Source organism: Marmota flaviventris, chromosome 6, assembly GCF_047511675.1.
Source record: "Marmota flaviventris isolate mMarFla1 chromosome 6, mMarFla1.hap1, whole genome shotgun sequence".
In the NCBI taxonomy this organism is placed as follows: Eukaryota; Metazoa; Chordata; class Mammalia; order Rodentia; family Sciuridae; genus Marmota; species Marmota flaviventris.
The window spans coordinates 109,955,581-109,971,425 of record NC_092503.1 but is presented as its reverse complement, the minus strand read 5'-3'; the positions used below and the strand labels follow the sequence as shown (position 1 = coordinate 109,971,425).

Below are 15,845 nucleotides of genomic sequence, written 5' to 3'. Positions count from 1 at the left end.
AACTTGCTATCCTCCTGCCTCAGCCTCCCAAGCTGCTGGGATTACAGGAGTGCGTCACGGCGCCCGGCTCTCACTGTGGTCTTGACTCAGTGTTTCCCCGATGATGAATGTTGCTGAGCTTTTTTTCATGTGACTGTTGATCATTTGTATATCTTCTGAAAAAAATACCAATTCCATTTATAATTAGATTATCTGTCTTTTTATTATTGAGCAGACACGGATTTTATTAATAAGGGCATGTTTGCCCACATAAGCCATAACCGACTCAAGGCCAAGGGACTCGGCCAACACCACAATGCCCAAAACTACAGAAACCAGGACTTTGAGGAGCTGCAAGCAGACTGCCTTAGCATGGGCGAGTTGTTTGAAGACCCCATATTCCCTGCAGTACCCAGTTCCCTGGGCTTCAAGGATCTGGGCCCCAACTCCAGGAGTGTTCAGAACATCTTGTGGCAGCGGCCCAAGGTGGGCGCTGTGGGGGGAGGTGTGGGCTCATGGGAGGGGACTTTTATCATCTCCAATCCCTGACACCACCTTATCCTGACCCCTGGGTTCCACCTCCATCAGAGCTGGGGACAGTTCTGAATGCACTTCGGCCACAGGTTACCCTTGAGTGGTCACTCACCAAGCTCCGCTACCCCAGCCTAGCCATGTCCTGTGGGTCCTGCACCTCCCCCTCCCTCCTCTCATCTATCCCCCTGGAACTTGGAGGGAACACCAGTCCCTAGTAAAGGTGTGAGGGCGGCAGGCAGCAGGTGTCCTGGGCCCCCTGACACCTTTGTTCCTTCACTGCAGGATATTGCAAGCAACCCCCAGTTCATCGCAAATGGGGTCTCTCCCACAGACATCTGCCAAGGGGTACTCGGTGAGTGGGGAGCAGGGGGAAGCTGGTCTCCACTGCAGAGAGGCCGGGGAGAGGGTTGGTGGGGATACCTACTGCAGTCTGGATTTGGGGGGTCTGTAGGGGTGCTGTATTGATAATAATGAACTATTCAACGCTTAGTGAGTTAAAAACATCAAGAGGCATTTCTTATCTCAAGGTTTCTGTGAGTCAGGAATTTCAAAGCAGCGTGGCTAAGCGGCTCTCAGTGGGCCACTCTTGAGGTCCTCAGCTTTGCTGTGTTCCTCTGAGGGTTCCCTGAGTCTGGTGGTCTGCTTCCAAGATGGCGCCCTCACTGAGCAGGAGGCTCAGTGCCTTACTGGCTATTGGCAGGAGGCCTCTGTCCCTTGCTATTTGGCTCCTCTGGGTTTGCTTGAGAGTCCACACAGCATGGGATCAAAGTTAGTGATCCAAGAGAGGCTAAGGAGGGACCTTAGCCTCTCTTAGGATCTAGTCTCAGGAGTCACACAGTGTGACTTCCATTCATTAGAAGCAAGCCCTGAGTCTGGTACACATTCAAGAGGATGAGAATTAGGCACCATCTTTTGAGGGAAGGAGAGCCAAACTTTTGTGGACAGGTTTTCAAACCTGTGCTACAACCTACTCAATCCAGGGCATCAAATAAGAGAGCAACTGACTTCATCTGACCCATGTCCCACAGGCTGCATGGACAGGTCTTCCTTCCTAAGCCTGGTCCTGTTCCTCAGTTTCCTCCAACCCCCTGTTGCCCCTTTAGGGATGAAACCAGGATTGGCTTCCCCTAGGAATGAAGTCTGTCCCCACTTGTGGCAGAGAAAAGGGGGTGTGTGGCCATGGTAGAGTCCAAGGAGACCTCGGGCCCCACGGCTGCCTCTGTGGCTTGCTGGGCTGCAGGGGCATTGGTTCTAGGAGGAGACCCTCGTGCTGGTGGGTCTGCGGCACACTTACTTTCCTTCCTGCCCTCTGCCAGGAAGCTGGGAGGTCACTGGTAATCACAGAGCTCTGCCGGGGCCCTCAGCTCAGCCTGGCCCTGGGGACCCACCCAGGCACCTGCTTCCTGGCCCACTAATGAGGGCCGAACCCGAGAGGCAGATGGCAGTGGGTGACTCATGGTGCTGTCCTCGCACAGGCTCCATTTAAATCAAGCCTCAGGCCACACACACTGCCCTTGGGCCCCATGCACAGCTAGTCCTGGGGACTTCACTGGCGTACAGATGGAGCCTCCGGGTCTCCATAGAATGAGGGTGACATGAGGGAGAGACATCTGGGAACCTTTGTCACTACACCAGTGTGCTCATGGGGTGGGAGGGAGCAGTGGGAGGGGAGACTGGCTGTGGTGGGGGGACAGGAGTGTGTTGACTCTCTCCCAAAGAAAGCAGGTCCCAGGGAGGGGAGCAAGATCCGAGAACAAAACCACCTCCCCCGGAACTCCCCCAGACACAAGCTTAGGGCTCCAGTTTGTCACTGTCTCCCAAAACAGAACGGGGGGCCAAGGAAGGGCTGCTCTGCTGGGAGCGAGGTGCCAAGGCCAGGTTCCTGCTCCCCCAGGGCAGGGACTCGGGGATCCACCCACACATGTGGGTGCTCAGGGGGAAAAGCCCTGCCTGCCTTTCAGGGGACTGCTGGCTGCTGGCCGCCATTGGCTCCCTCACCACGTATCCCAAACTGCTGTACCGAGTGGTGCCCAGGGAACAGAGCTTCAGGAAAAACTATGCGGGCATCTTCCATTTTCAGGTGAGGAACAGTGTGAGAACCAGAGTTGCTTTGTGGGGGCGGGGGGGGGGGAGCGAAGGAGAGAGAATTCGTAGGTGCATATTTATTTTATTATGGTCTGGGGGTTGGACTTTACCACTGGGCTACAGATCCAGACATTTCTCTTATTTTTTTCTTTTGGGGTCTTGCTAAGTTGTCCAGGTTGGCCTCTAACTGATGACCCTCCTGCCTCAGCCTCCTGAATAGTGGGCTTTTATTTTCTTTTTCAAAAATAACATGACTGGGATGGCTTTTGGCCTCATTATCAGAGAAGTGAAACTGTTCCCGAAAGAAATCACGTCGGCTGATTGTTTAAGCCCCCAAAGAAAATAGTTAGGAATTCATGGTTCTTCTCCCTTCTCTTTCTCTCCTCCTCATTATTTGTGTATGCGGTGTGTGTGTGTGTGTGTGTGTGTGTGTGTGTGTGTGATGTCAGTAATCTCCGTCACTTAATGTTTGTGATCTGTCCCTTAGTAACATTTGGACAATTACCCATGTCATAAAATATTTCTAAGAATAGTAGTAGGAGATTTTAAGATCTCAGAGATCCTAGCAAAGCTGCCTATTTTTAGAGGAGGCCCTTGGGTCAAGAGGGGATGGGGTCACCTGGAGACCAGGCAGGACGGGGAGGAGGCTCGGGGGGCGTCGGGATTCAAGATTTTCTAGGTCTTCCCCCCACTGTTCCGTCTTTGCAGGGAGTGGGGCTCCGTGGCTGATGTGTTACTGGGCCTGGCCACCAGGAGGCGCTCAGGTGACAGGGTTCCCACGTGGTGTGTGTGTGTGTGTGTGTGTGTGTGTGTGTGTGTGTGTGTGTGTGTGTATGCGCGCGCTGGGGACCGGGGGCTGAGAGATGCCCCTGCCCCACTGAGGCCCACCTTGGTGCCCACAGATCTGGCAGTTTGGGCAGTGGATGGACGTGGTGGTGGATGACCGGCTGCCCACCAAGAACGCCAAGTTGGTGTTCGTGCACTCCTCAGAGCGCACCGAGTTCTGGAGCGCCCTGCTGGAGAAGGCGTACGCCAAGTAAGTGCCCGGGCCCACAGCGGGGCTTGCCCTGCCCGCCGGCCGCCCTATAGTGGGCTGCTTCAGGCAGAGAAAGAGGCCGGGTGTGGTGTGCAGCGCAGGGCATCCCTCTCCTCCCTCCCCAAGTCCTCACACTTCCATCTCTGTACCCAAAGGCTGAGCGGGTCCTACGAAGCACTGGCAGGGGGCAGCACCACGGAGGGCTTTGAGGACTTCACCGGTGGAGTGGCCCAGAGCCTCAATCTCTTGAGGCCCCCTGATAACCTGCTGAGGCTCTTTAGGAAGGCGGTGGATCGATCCTCCCTCATGGGCTGCTCCATTGAAGTAAGCCAAGCTTGGGCCTGCCTCAGGGCATTTGCACCTGTTGCTGCTTTCACCTAGAAAGCTATTTCCCCAGCTATTTGTAGGCATAGCTTCTCACTCCCCTTTCAGTTCAGCTGTCCCCTTCTCCAGTCAGCCTTCCATGACTCCCAGTTGATGTACTTTCTACTTTGTTTTTGTTTTAGGGGGCCACCAGGGATTGAACCCAGGGGTGCTCAACCACTGAGCCACATCCCCAGACCTTTTGATTTTTGGGGAGGGAGGGGCGGTGCTGGGGATTGAACGCAGGGCCTTGTGCATGCAATGCAAGCTCTCTACCAACTGAGCTATATCCCCAGCCTTGATTTTTTTATTTAGAGACAGAGTCTTGCTGAGTTGCTTAGGCCTCGCCAAGTTTTGTTGTTGTTGTTGTTGTTTGAGACAGGCTTTCACTGAGTTGCTTAGGGCCTCATTAAGTTAATGAGGCTGGTCTTGAACTTTCGATCCTCCTGCCTCAGGCTCCTGAGCTACTGGGATTACAGGCATGCGCCACCACGCAAGGCTTCTACTTTGTTCTGATTTTCTTCTTCAACCTTTATTGTGACCTGAAATGTCTTGCTTACCTATGTATCTATTCACTATCCATCTTCACACAGTGCTCACATTGCATGTGGGCAGGGACCTTATTTGTGTCATCATCCACTGCTGGACCCTGGGACTTTAGACAAGACCTACCATCCAATAGGCACCCAACAAATACTTATTTTTTGTAATGAGCCCAGAGTGCTACCATATGACCCAGCAATTGTATTCTTGGTCATTTATCACAGAGAAATTAAGATTTGGGGTCCACACAAAGCCCCCTACCCAGATGCTTATGGTAACTTTATTCATAGTAGTAAAAAAGCCAATCAAACTAGTCCTTCAGCAGGTAAATGGCTAGATAACCTGTGATGATTACACACCATGAAATACTACTCAGCCATAAAAAGAAACAAACTATTGATAGCTGTAACAGCTAAGCTGGCTCTCTAGGGCATTAGCTGAATGAAAACAAGTCAACTCCAGAAGGTCACACACTGATCCTGTGATTCCATTACATGACATTCTTTTTTTTTTCCCCACTGGGTATTGAACTCAAGGGCACTTTACCACCAAGCTACTTCCTCAATCCTTTTTATTATTATTTTTTTATATTGAGTTAGGGTCTCACTAAGTTTCTGAGGCTGGCCTAAATCTTGTGATCTTCCTGCCTCAGATTCCCAAGTTGCTAAAGTTGCTGGATTACACAGCAACCACATCCAGCCCCATTTATTTGACATTCTTGAAATGATAAAATATTAGAACTGGAGAATAAGTTCTTGATCCTTGTTGGCTAGGGAAGAAGAGATGGGTGTGTTTATAAGCAACATAAGGGCTGCTTATAGTGAGGGAAATGTTCTATACTTGACTGTACAGAATAAGTACTTGACTATGGTGGTGGGCACACCAAACCACACATGTGAGAAAACTGCACAGAACATACTCAGTGAAAGCTAATAAAACTAGGGAAAGCGTGCAAGGTTAATGGATTGCATCAAGGTCAACATTCTGGTTTTGACATTGTCTAGTTTTGTAAGATGTTACTCTATCTCTGTGTATTATTTCTTACAACCGTATGTGAATCTACAATTACTTCAAAATACAAAGTTTAATTTTAAAGAAAAAAAAAAGAACCCAAGGGCCAGGCATGGTGGGGCACGCCTGTAATCCCAGCGACTCAGGAGGCTGAGGCAGGAGGATCACAAGTTCAAGACCAGTCTCATCAAATTATTGAGGCCCTAAGCAACTTAGCAAGAACTTTTCTCAAAATAAAAAATTAAAATAAATTATAAAGCGCTGGGGATGTGGCTCAGTGATAAAGCACCCTTGAGTTCAATTCCCTGTACCAAAAAAAAAAAAAAAAGAACCCAGAGAGTTCTCACCTTTCTTGGGGTGCCCCGGTCCAGATCCTGAATGCCTTTTCTTCCCCTCTGCTCTGTAGGTCACTAGTGACAGTGAGATGGAATCCATGACTCATAGAATGCTGGTGAGAGGACATGCTTATGCAGTGACCGGCCTTGAGGATGTGAGTCCTGGCAACCAGCCCCACCCTGAGGACAGCAGGAAGGAAGGCACCTCTCTCCTAACCCGTGCCCCTGCCCTGTCATGCCTCTCCCAGATCCGCTTCAAGGGCAGGATGGAAACACTGATTCGGATCCAGAATCCCTGGGGCCGGGTTGAGTGGAATGGAGCCTGGAGTGACGCGTAGGTGCCCGTGACCCAGGTGGGGGATGGGGGTCACAGCAGGCCCAGGAGTAAGGCAGTGAGGGACTGACTGTGTGCCAGGGCAAGCCCCTCCCTGAAGGCACTCCATCCTCCTGACTCAAGACCCGGGGAGGCAGACCTTCAGGGGTAGGGGAGGGAGTCCAGTGGGGAGGCTGGCCCACCTGGCTCCTACTGCCGCCTTCTCTCCTGCAGGTCCAGAGAGTGGGAGGAGGTGGATTCCAAACTCCGGGTGCAGCTGCTGAACAAGAAGGAGGACGGGGAGTTCTGGTGAGCTTGTCTCTGGTCCACTCCTGACTCCCCCGGGCCCCATCCCTTAGCTCCCCTCCTCCCTCCGCCCTGTGCCTCCAGTGGGGAGGTTGTGGGGGCCTCCGTGCTCACGGGTGTGGGTATGCACTGACACCCTCCTGCAGGATATCCTACTACGACTTCATGAACAACTTCACGCTCCTGGAGATCTGCAACCTCACCCCGGATGCGCTCTCTGGGGACCACAAGCGCTCCTGGCACACCACCTTCTACGAGGGCAGCTGGAGGAGGGGCAGCACTGCGGGGGGCTGCAGGAACCACCCTGGTAGGTGAGGGGCCTCAGGGGGCAGGGAGCGAGCAGTGGGCCACACTCACCACTAACCCAGGCCCGGGGCGCAAGGTCACGGGGCCAGGGTGCATGAGGTCAGGGGTCAATCCAATCGATCCCAACATCTGCCAGTAGGGGAGGCAGGCACTGTCCCAGCAAAACCATCCGACCCACTTCCTCGGCAGACACATTCTGGACCAACCCCCAGTTTAAGATCTATCTACCGGAGGAGGATGACCCGGAGGAGGACGTTGAGGGAGACCCAGTCTGCACCTGCCTGGTGGCCCTGATGCAGAAGAACTGGCGGCATGCGCGGCCCCAGGGAATGCAGCTGCACACCATTGGCTTTGTCGTCTTCCCAGTGGGTGCCCTGCGGGTCAGGCTATTCTTGCTCCCTCACCTCTGGCCTCCTCCCTTGAAGGCCCTTCTTCAGGGTCACAGCCCAACTGCACAGGTTCCCATCGCCCCAGAGCCATGGCTCTCTGGCTGCTGTTTTCTTTTCACAGATTTTAATTAATTAATTTTGATGGGGGGATACAGGGATTGAACTCAGTGGCGTTCGACCACATCCGCTATTTTGTACCATCCACTATGTATACAAACCACAATTTGGTATTTTATTTAGAGACAGGGTCTCAGTGAGTTGCTTAGCACCTCACTTTTGCTGAGGCTGGCTTTGAACTCACAATCCTCTTGCCTCAGCCTCCTGAGTACATGGGATTATAGGCACATGCCGCTGCCCCTGGAATCCTACTGAATTTAACTTGATTTAACTCACCTTTTTACAAATTTATAAATTTGGAGCTGGGTGTGGTGGCATGTGCCATCTGCTACTCAGGAGGCTGAGGTGGGAGGATCACTTGAATCCACATTTTCAAGACTTTGTCTCAAAAACAAGCATACAGCTCAGTGGTAAACACTTGCCTAGCATGCTCAGACCCTGGGTTCAATCCTCAGCAACACACACACACACATACGCACACACACAAAAAAAAAAAATCTACCTTGGAAAAACATTATGTAACTGTATTTCACAATCCAAATGTGATGGATGTTTTTGTTTTGTTTTTTGGTACCAGGCATTGAACTCAGGGGCACTAACCACTAAGCCATATCCTCAGCCCTTTTTTATACTTTATTTAGAGACAGGGTCTTGCTGAGTTGCTTAGGGCCTCACTGAGTTACTTAAGGCCTTGCTAAGTTGCTGAGGCTGGTTTTGAACTCGTGATCCTCCTTGCCTCAGCCTCCAGAGCCAATGGGATTACAGGTGGGCACCGTGGCACCCAGCTAAATACAATAGATTCTTTGTGTGTGTGTGTGTGTGTGTGTGTGTGTGCAGTGCTGGGGATTGAACCCAGGGCCTTGTGCATGTGAGGCAAGCAACTGAGCTATATCCCCAACCCAACAATGGATTCTTAATGCTATCAGAGCCCCCCAAATACATACACACACAAACACACCCTCTACCTGGCTTTTGCAGACCTTATCACTCTCAAAATCTGAACCTCCTCTCTATTTCCTTCCCAGGTCCCAAAAGAGGTACAGAAGAAGACATGGGGCTTGTTCCTGGGCAGCAGCCCCTGCCTCCTGCATGTGTATTGTCAAAGGGTGGGATTTGGTAACATGCTCTGAGAAACACTGGGTTAGGATCCAGCCCCTTCAGGCCCTGGTGGGAGTCAGGGAGAGAAGAGACCACACCAGGGTTGCATGGTCTTTGGGCCATGTCCAGAACAGGTTGGTTGGTGTTGACACCTACTCCCAACACTGCCCATCAGGCTGCTTGCTTTGGGGGACCCTCTCTCTCTGCTCTCCCATGCCAGTCCTGCACCCACCTCCAGGGCACATATAGTTTCAGAACGTCCAGGATGTGCACTTGAAGAAGGATTTCTTCAAGAAGTATCAGGACAATGGCTTCTCAGAGACCTTCATCAACTCACGGGAGGTGAGCAACCACCTCCGGCTGCCTCCAGGACAATACATCATTGTCCCCTCTACCTTTGAGCCACACAAAGAGGCCGACTTCCTGCTGCGGGTCTTCACTGAAAAGCACAGCCAGTCTTGGTAAGGGTCCATACCTCACTGCTTCTAGATCCCCTGAGCAAGAACTGAAGGATATCAAGCTTGTGGAGCTGTCGTCTGGTTCTCCTCTACATTGTCCCTATTTTATAGTCAGGAAAACTGAAGCATTAGGAGGTGAAGTCTCAGTTAATAGTAGAACCAGAACTAGAACTAGAATCTAGATCCTTCTGAGCTGTTCCATGTTGCTTTGAATATGCAACATGACCTTCCCCAGACCCCACTGCAAACCTCTGTCTTCCCGACTTCTGGTAACCCCTAAGCTTTCACTCTCTTTCTTCTAGGGAACTGGATGGATTCAGCTACGAAGAGCTTCTCCAGGAGGTGAGGGGAGGCTGTGGGACTGGAGGTTGGAAGGAAACACATGGGAGAAATGAAAGAATTTTTTGGACTGGGTTCCTTTCCCACTCCCTTCCCCCAGGAAACCCCGTCTAAGAAGGACATAGATGAGGACTTCATAAATTTGTTTGAGACAGTGGCAGGCCAGGTGAGAGAGCCATGGGTAGAGGCTGAAGGAGTGTGGCTGGGGGCTCAAGGGGCCGGAGCAGGAGTTTCCCCTCCTCTTTCCTAGGACAAGGAAATAGACCAATATGAGCTACAGAAACTGCTCAACAGAACGTCTTTCAAACGTGAGTCCCCACTGCCACCCTCACAACCCTTCCCCCACATATTTTGCCCCACCTTCAACCACATCCCATTCATTCCATCTTTTCTTCCTTCCCTCACAGTCAAATACAAGATCAAGGGCTTTGGCTTGGAAACCTGTCGCCGTATGATCAGCCTCATGGATGTATCTTCCTATCTAGTGGGTGGACCTGTCTGGCATTCTCTCACCCCTGTCCTCCACCCCCAAGCCTGGCCCAGAGATGGCAACCTCTCTGGCCAGCCACAGGAAAGATACCCATTCTGCCAGGCTTGGTGGCCCATGCCTATAATCCCAGCGGCTCTGGAAGCTAAGGCAGGAGGATCGCAAGTTTGAAGCCAGCCTCAGCAACTGAGCAAGGCCTTAAGCAAATAGCAAGACCCTGTCTCAAAATTAAAAAATCAATAAAAAGGGCAGGAGAGGTAACTCAGTGGTTAAGTACCTCTGGGTTCAATCCCTGGTACCAAAAAAATGATGCCTGTTTTTATCATTCAGTGGCTCCCTGCAGTGAGCCGCTCTGCTTCCCTGCCCCAAGATATACTCTTCAGTCCCTTTTCTGCTATCCTTGACTACTCCCACCCAGAAAGATGAATCTGGAAAGATGGGGATTTTGGAGTTCCAGGTCCTGTGGAAAAAAATCAAGAAATGGACGGTAAAGAGCCCTAGAAGGACAGTCTATTGGAATATCAGGAAAGGGTGTCTTCTAGAGGAGTGGGGACTAGCAGGAATGAAACTAGAATTAGAGCCTCTGACCATAGGGGCATATGACGGGAGAGGGTCTTGGAGTGCTAAGGTATGAGCTGGTCAAAATGTCTGGTCAGGATGGCTCAGGTACCAGCTAGTCTTGAAGGATGCCTACAGAAAGTACCAAGCTGCTGTATCAGAGCCCTCCTGCAATGCTTGGAATTAGTGCCTTAATCACTAGATAATAGAAATATTGGGAGCTCATAGGGTAGGTCATTGTGGGGGGACTGGTGATCTTGAGCAGCTATTATGAACCAACTGTACTGCAATATTTCTTGGTTTCAACCAATGCTATGTACATGGCCCTACCACATCTGTCTTCAGGAGATCTTCCGAGAGTGTGACGAGGACCAATCAGGCAACTTGAACTCCTACGAGATGCGCTCGGCAATTGAGAAAGCAGGTGGCCAGTGGGCAGGAAAGGGTTAGGGACTGGGAGCACAGATGCCTTGTCCAGAGCCCTGGACTCTGCCCTTCCCCCCTCTTCTCTCTCCCAGGCATTAAGCTGAACAACAAGGTGCTGCAGGTGCTGGTGGCAAGGTATGCAGATGAAAACATGCTTGTGGATTTTGATGACTTCATCAGCTGCTTCCTGAAACTGAAGGCCATGTACAGTGAGTTAAGCACCTGCCCATCGACCCCCATACCAAATGCACGTGTCCCCAGTTCCAATGCCAGCTCACCTTGCTGGCGCTAGAACTTTGTGCCTCCATTTCCTGATCTATCAAATGCGGATGATAATGGTACTGCCCCCTTGGAATGGAGGTGCAGAGTAAACGAGGTGATCCGTGGAGAGCACTCAGAACCAGGTCTGGCTCCTAGCAAGGGTATATGAGTTGTGATCATTCATTCCGCACTGGGTTAGGGGATTTATCCCGAAGGCAGCAAGCATTTTCTGACCTTCTGCCCTGTTGGAAGTGGGTCCTTTAAACCACTGACCGCCTCGACCTCTTTCTCCCGCCTCCTCCCTGAAACAGTGTACTTTCTCAGCAAGGATCCCAAGAATACTGGCTATATTCGTTTGGACTTGGAGCAGGTACACGGGGGAGGAGTGGGAAGGGATGTCCCCGCCCCTGGTCCCGCCCACCAGGCTCTGGCCCCGCCCACTCGGCCGCCTCCCCTGCACATGCTGGTCTACTCTTCTCTCTGCAGTGGCTGGTGATGACCATGATATAGGCACTCTGCTGGAGCCTGGCTCCCTCCCTCTGCCAGCTGGGGGTGCTGGCCAAGGAGGTTGGGGTGCCCCTTGCCGCCCTCAGCTCTCTGGTCGGCTGGGCCCAGATGCCGTGTTTACTCCACTCTGGCTCTTCCTGCTTGGAGGGGTTCTTTGTCCCCCACCAGCTTCTAGTAGCTGGATCAACCCCACCATCTCAAATTTTCTCCCAGTATATTTCATTAAAACTTAAGTTAGGCTTCCTCCTGTTCCCCCGTGTGAGACAGCCGAGAATAGGGAAGGCACCTGAGCTGCTTGGTGCCCTCCAGCTTTCTGTCCACTCACCTGCCTGCCGACCCAGTCCTCCTGTGGCATCGCTTCTCTCTCCTTTCCCTCACCCGTGGATGTTATTGTAATAAAGAGCACATGCCACTAGCTTCCCCATGTCTGTGTTTCTATACCAGGAAAAGACTGGCCAGGGCTCAGGCCACTTCCCCAACACCAAAGAGGAGTCCTGTAGCTCTCTCCCTCCCGGCAAGGTGATAGATACTACCTGTTTCAGCCAGCTTTTTCACTGCTGTGACTACAGTTTCGAGGTCTGACTCCACAGACGGCTGGCTCCATTCCTCAGGGCTGGAGGTGAGGTGGAACATCATGGCCGGAAGAGTGTGGTGGAGAGAAGCAGCTCACATGGTGATCACAAAACATGGAGGGAGACTCCACTCCCCAGATACAAATATATACCCCCAAATATGTACCCACACTCCCAATGTCCCACCCCCTCCAGCCACACCCCAGGTGCCTTCAGTTACCACTCAGTTAATCCCATCAAGGATCAATTCACTGATTAGTTTAAGGCTCTCCCAACCTAATCATTTCCCCTCTGAACCTTCTTGCATTGTCTCTCACATGAGCTTTTGGGGGACACCTCACATAGAAACCATAACACCACCTTAACCCTGGAGAGCGCTTAGAAATATGATCTGTTGCAATGGCTAGGGGGCGCTGTTGGCATTTGTGGTAGTCCAGGATGTGAAGTTTGCTTCAGTCTTTGAGGGTAAGAACTGTACAGTATGCTGGATGGTGGAGCAGCGTTGTGGTGGGGGCATAGGGAACTTTCAGCTGCCAGTGAGGGCTGTGAAGGGGCTGGCAAAGTTAGGGGCCACATGGCTTTGAGCCATCTCTGTCATCTCCTCTCTCCCTTGGGTCCCCAAGGTAGCACTGCATGTCTCAAAGTCAAAAATCCAAATGCCACACCTGCGGCAGCCAGCAGACAGATCATAGACGTGAAAGGAACCTCCTGGGTGTGAGGTTGGGAGGGGTGAGGACTGAGTGTTCATTCCCACCTTAAAGGTATTCAGATTCAAATCATCATTATTGTTGTTGGAAAAGTATTGCCCGTCAAACTATTGCCCTCACCGGAGGGATGGTCCTTGGTTCTCTAGTTTTTGACCTTGGAGTCTCTGCTGCAGAGGCACCCGCACCCCCTCCCAGTCCCAGCTTCCGGTCATGGTAAGAAGACTCAGGCTCTACTGCAGCTCTGTGACCCCACTTCTGTCTTTCCAGATCTCTCGGTGGTTTCCCCCTCCGGTCTCTGGCAGGGATACTGGGGTCTGGGTGTGTGAGCGTCTCAGATTCATTGGTAGAAACAGCTCCCACACTCCCTTGAATTAGAGACCGTTCCTCCCCAGGGGAGCCCAAATCCTCCCGCCTCTGTGCACTTTCTCAGCCTCCCAGGGCGGCTGGGCTCCAGTTCCCTCCTACGGTGTCCTAACTTGGGTCCTCCGCTAGAATGCTGAGGGGCCTGCAGGAGTTCCTTCCTCCTAGAGCTGGTGACAGATGCCCTGCCCCTGCCTCCTTCATGACTTCAAAGACCAAACCTGATCAGCCTGTGTGGAAAGCCTCCCACTCGGTCCTTCATCACCGGCCATCGCCGCCTCTCCAGGAGTCATTTCCTCTCCTCTCCTTCCTCCTGTCCATTGTGACAGATAAATGACACTCTCTAAGCGCCTTTTAAAGGCTTGATTCCCCACTTTATCTTCCCTATTGTCCAAGGAGCTCTCTCCCTGAGGAACAAAAGTGTGGGGGTGGGGCAGTGGGGTCCTGAAACTAGAAACTACAGTCTTTTGAACTTGTGTGTGTGTGTGTGTGTGTGTGTTTATTTAGAGACAGGGTCTCAAGAGTTGTTTAGTGCCTCACTTATTGCTGAGGCTGGCTTTGAAATCAAGATCCTCCTGCCTCCACCTCCCGAGCCACTGGGATTACAGGCTTGCGTCTTCTGAACTTTTGAGATGTCCCAGCAGTCCCAGAACCCCAGGAAGATGCTGACCCCTTGTCCTAGGATGAAATGATGTCAACTTCAAACCAGGAGGGAGGGAAGCAGAAAACTCCCAAATCAGAACTATGAGTCACTTTTCTTTAAATTTTTTTAATTTTATTTTTTAGTTGACACGGTAATTATATATATTTACGGGGTACATATGATATATATATATTTTTTTGGTGGTGGTACTGGGGCTTGATCCCAGGAGTGCCCTACCTCTGCCTACATGCAATTCTCCAATTACCCTGATCTGTTCATTACATGTTGTATGGAAATGTCACACTGGCCAAACGTGATGGTTTATGGCCGTAATCCCAGTCACTCAGGAGGCTGAGGCAGGAGGATTTCAAGTTCAAGTTCAGCCTCAGCAATTTAGGGAGACTTTGTCTCGAATTTTTAAAAAGGACTGGGATATAATTTGGAGGTAAAGCACTCCTGAGTTCAATCCCTATTACTGAAAGAAAAAAAAAGGAAAAGGAAAAAACATTCAATTGTAAATACATACATACATAATCAAATATCAAGTCATTGAACTAAACAACACAAATGGCATGAGGCTTATGATACAAAGTCAAATGAGCAAGATGCCATGACAGAATTCCTATTGGCGTTTGTGTTTACTGGCACTCTATATTATTAGCAATAGCTATGTATACAATGTAAAATATGGAAAATAAAATATGAGGCTTTAATACAGTGAAAAATGTGGAAAGTGACTCCATCCAGGACTTCTCTTGCCTCTCTTTTCAGCCTAGCTGCCCCTGGAGGCCATTCCCACTGTGACCTCCGTCTCTCCAGATAATTCATAACCACAGGCAGGCAGCCCCACATTTCTGCTTTTTCCTCCTGTCCTGGGTGTGAGTGACTTCTGCTTGCAGTACTGGGCAGCTGAGATCTTCTGGGGAAGCACTAAAATATGCAGTCTGCTTCCTCCACAGCCACGCTGGTTGACTCAATTGGGCCCCTTGCAATCCAAATGTCAACTCGTGCTGACTGCCATTCTCCACAGCTGCTGCTCCTCCGCCGCCCCATTTCCCTCAGAGGTCTCTCCTCAGCCTCCAATTTTACTATAAAGATTGGGGGTGCCTCAGAAGAATGGCTTCAACCTTACCTCTTCCCTTCTTCCGAGTAACTCCACAGCTTCATCCTCTGGCCTCTTGAGAAAGCAGGGTCTCAGATGTTCTGGGAAACCATGGAATATCATGCAAGATTTAGACACAACAACTAGATGCCACACAGCACCAGCTGTAGAGCCTGGAAAAAGAAAAAAGAAAAAAAAAGTCAAGTGGTCAAGTGGAATTTTTATTTTGTTTTGTTTTGTGGTCCTGGGGATTAAACTCTGAACTCTGGTGTACTTTACCACTGAGCCACATCCCCAGCCCCAGCCCCTTAACTTTTTTTTTTAAGACAGGGTCTTACTAAATTGCTGAGGGCCTCAATAAGTTGCTAAGGCTAGCCTTGAATTTGTGATCCTCCAGTCTCAGCCTCTGGAGTTGCTGGGATTACAGGAGTGGGCCCCCATGCCCAGATCATACGCTTTTTTTTTTTTTTTTTTTTTTTTTTGTATCTGGGCTTGAACTCAGGGGCACTTGACCACTTAGCCACACCCCCAGCCCTATTTTTGTATGTTTTACTTAGAGACAGGGTCTCACTGAATTGCTTAGCATCTCACTTTTGCTGAGGCTGGCTTTGAATTTGTGATCCTCCTGTCTCAGCCTCCCCAGCCACTGGGATCATAGGCTTGCACCACAGCGCCTGGGTTCAGATCATAAGCTTTTTAAATGTTTGTAAGTGTACAGTCTATGGCTTTACATATTATGTGTGTGCAACTGCTACCACTCTTTTGAATAACACCACTATAAACATTTGTGTGCACATTTTGTGTAAACATGTCATCAGTTCTCCTGGTAGATGGTTTCACATCTTTCCAGAGTTTCTCTATGCAAATACAAATATATAAATATATATACTTATTTTTCCACCGTCTTTGCACAAAAGGTAGGATGTCATACACACCTGTTGGCACCTTTTTTCTTTCTTTTGTGGGTGTATTTGGGGGGGAGGATGCTGATATTCAAATCCAGGGTTTTA

General features: G+C 50.6%; 1 protein-coding gene across 1 annotated transcript; it reads left to right on the top strand.

Annotated features, from left to right (window-relative positions):
• Window positions 1–237: 237 nt before the first annotated feature.
• Capn11 (calpain 11) lies at window positions 238–11,819 on the top strand. Its single transcript, XM_027950514.2, has 21 exons — window positions 238–465; window positions 796–865; window positions 2,475–2,593; window positions 3,501–3,634; window positions 3,790–3,958; window positions 5,958–6,041; window positions 6,135–6,220; window positions 6,434–6,508; window positions 6,652–6,812; window positions 7,001–7,176; window positions 8,343–8,354; window positions 8,665–8,876; window positions 9,176–9,215; window positions 9,313–9,378; window positions 9,463–9,520; window positions 9,620–9,681; window positions 10,118–10,186; window positions 10,603–10,681; window positions 10,776–10,892; window positions 11,256–11,314; window positions 11,431–11,819. Exons 1-21 carry the CDS (start codon window positions 238–240, stop codon window positions 11,452–11,454), a joined length of 2,100 nt encoding a protein of 699 aa, XP_027806315.1. The 3' UTR covers window positions 11,455–11,819.
• Window positions 11,820–15,845: the final 4,026 nt, after the last annotated feature.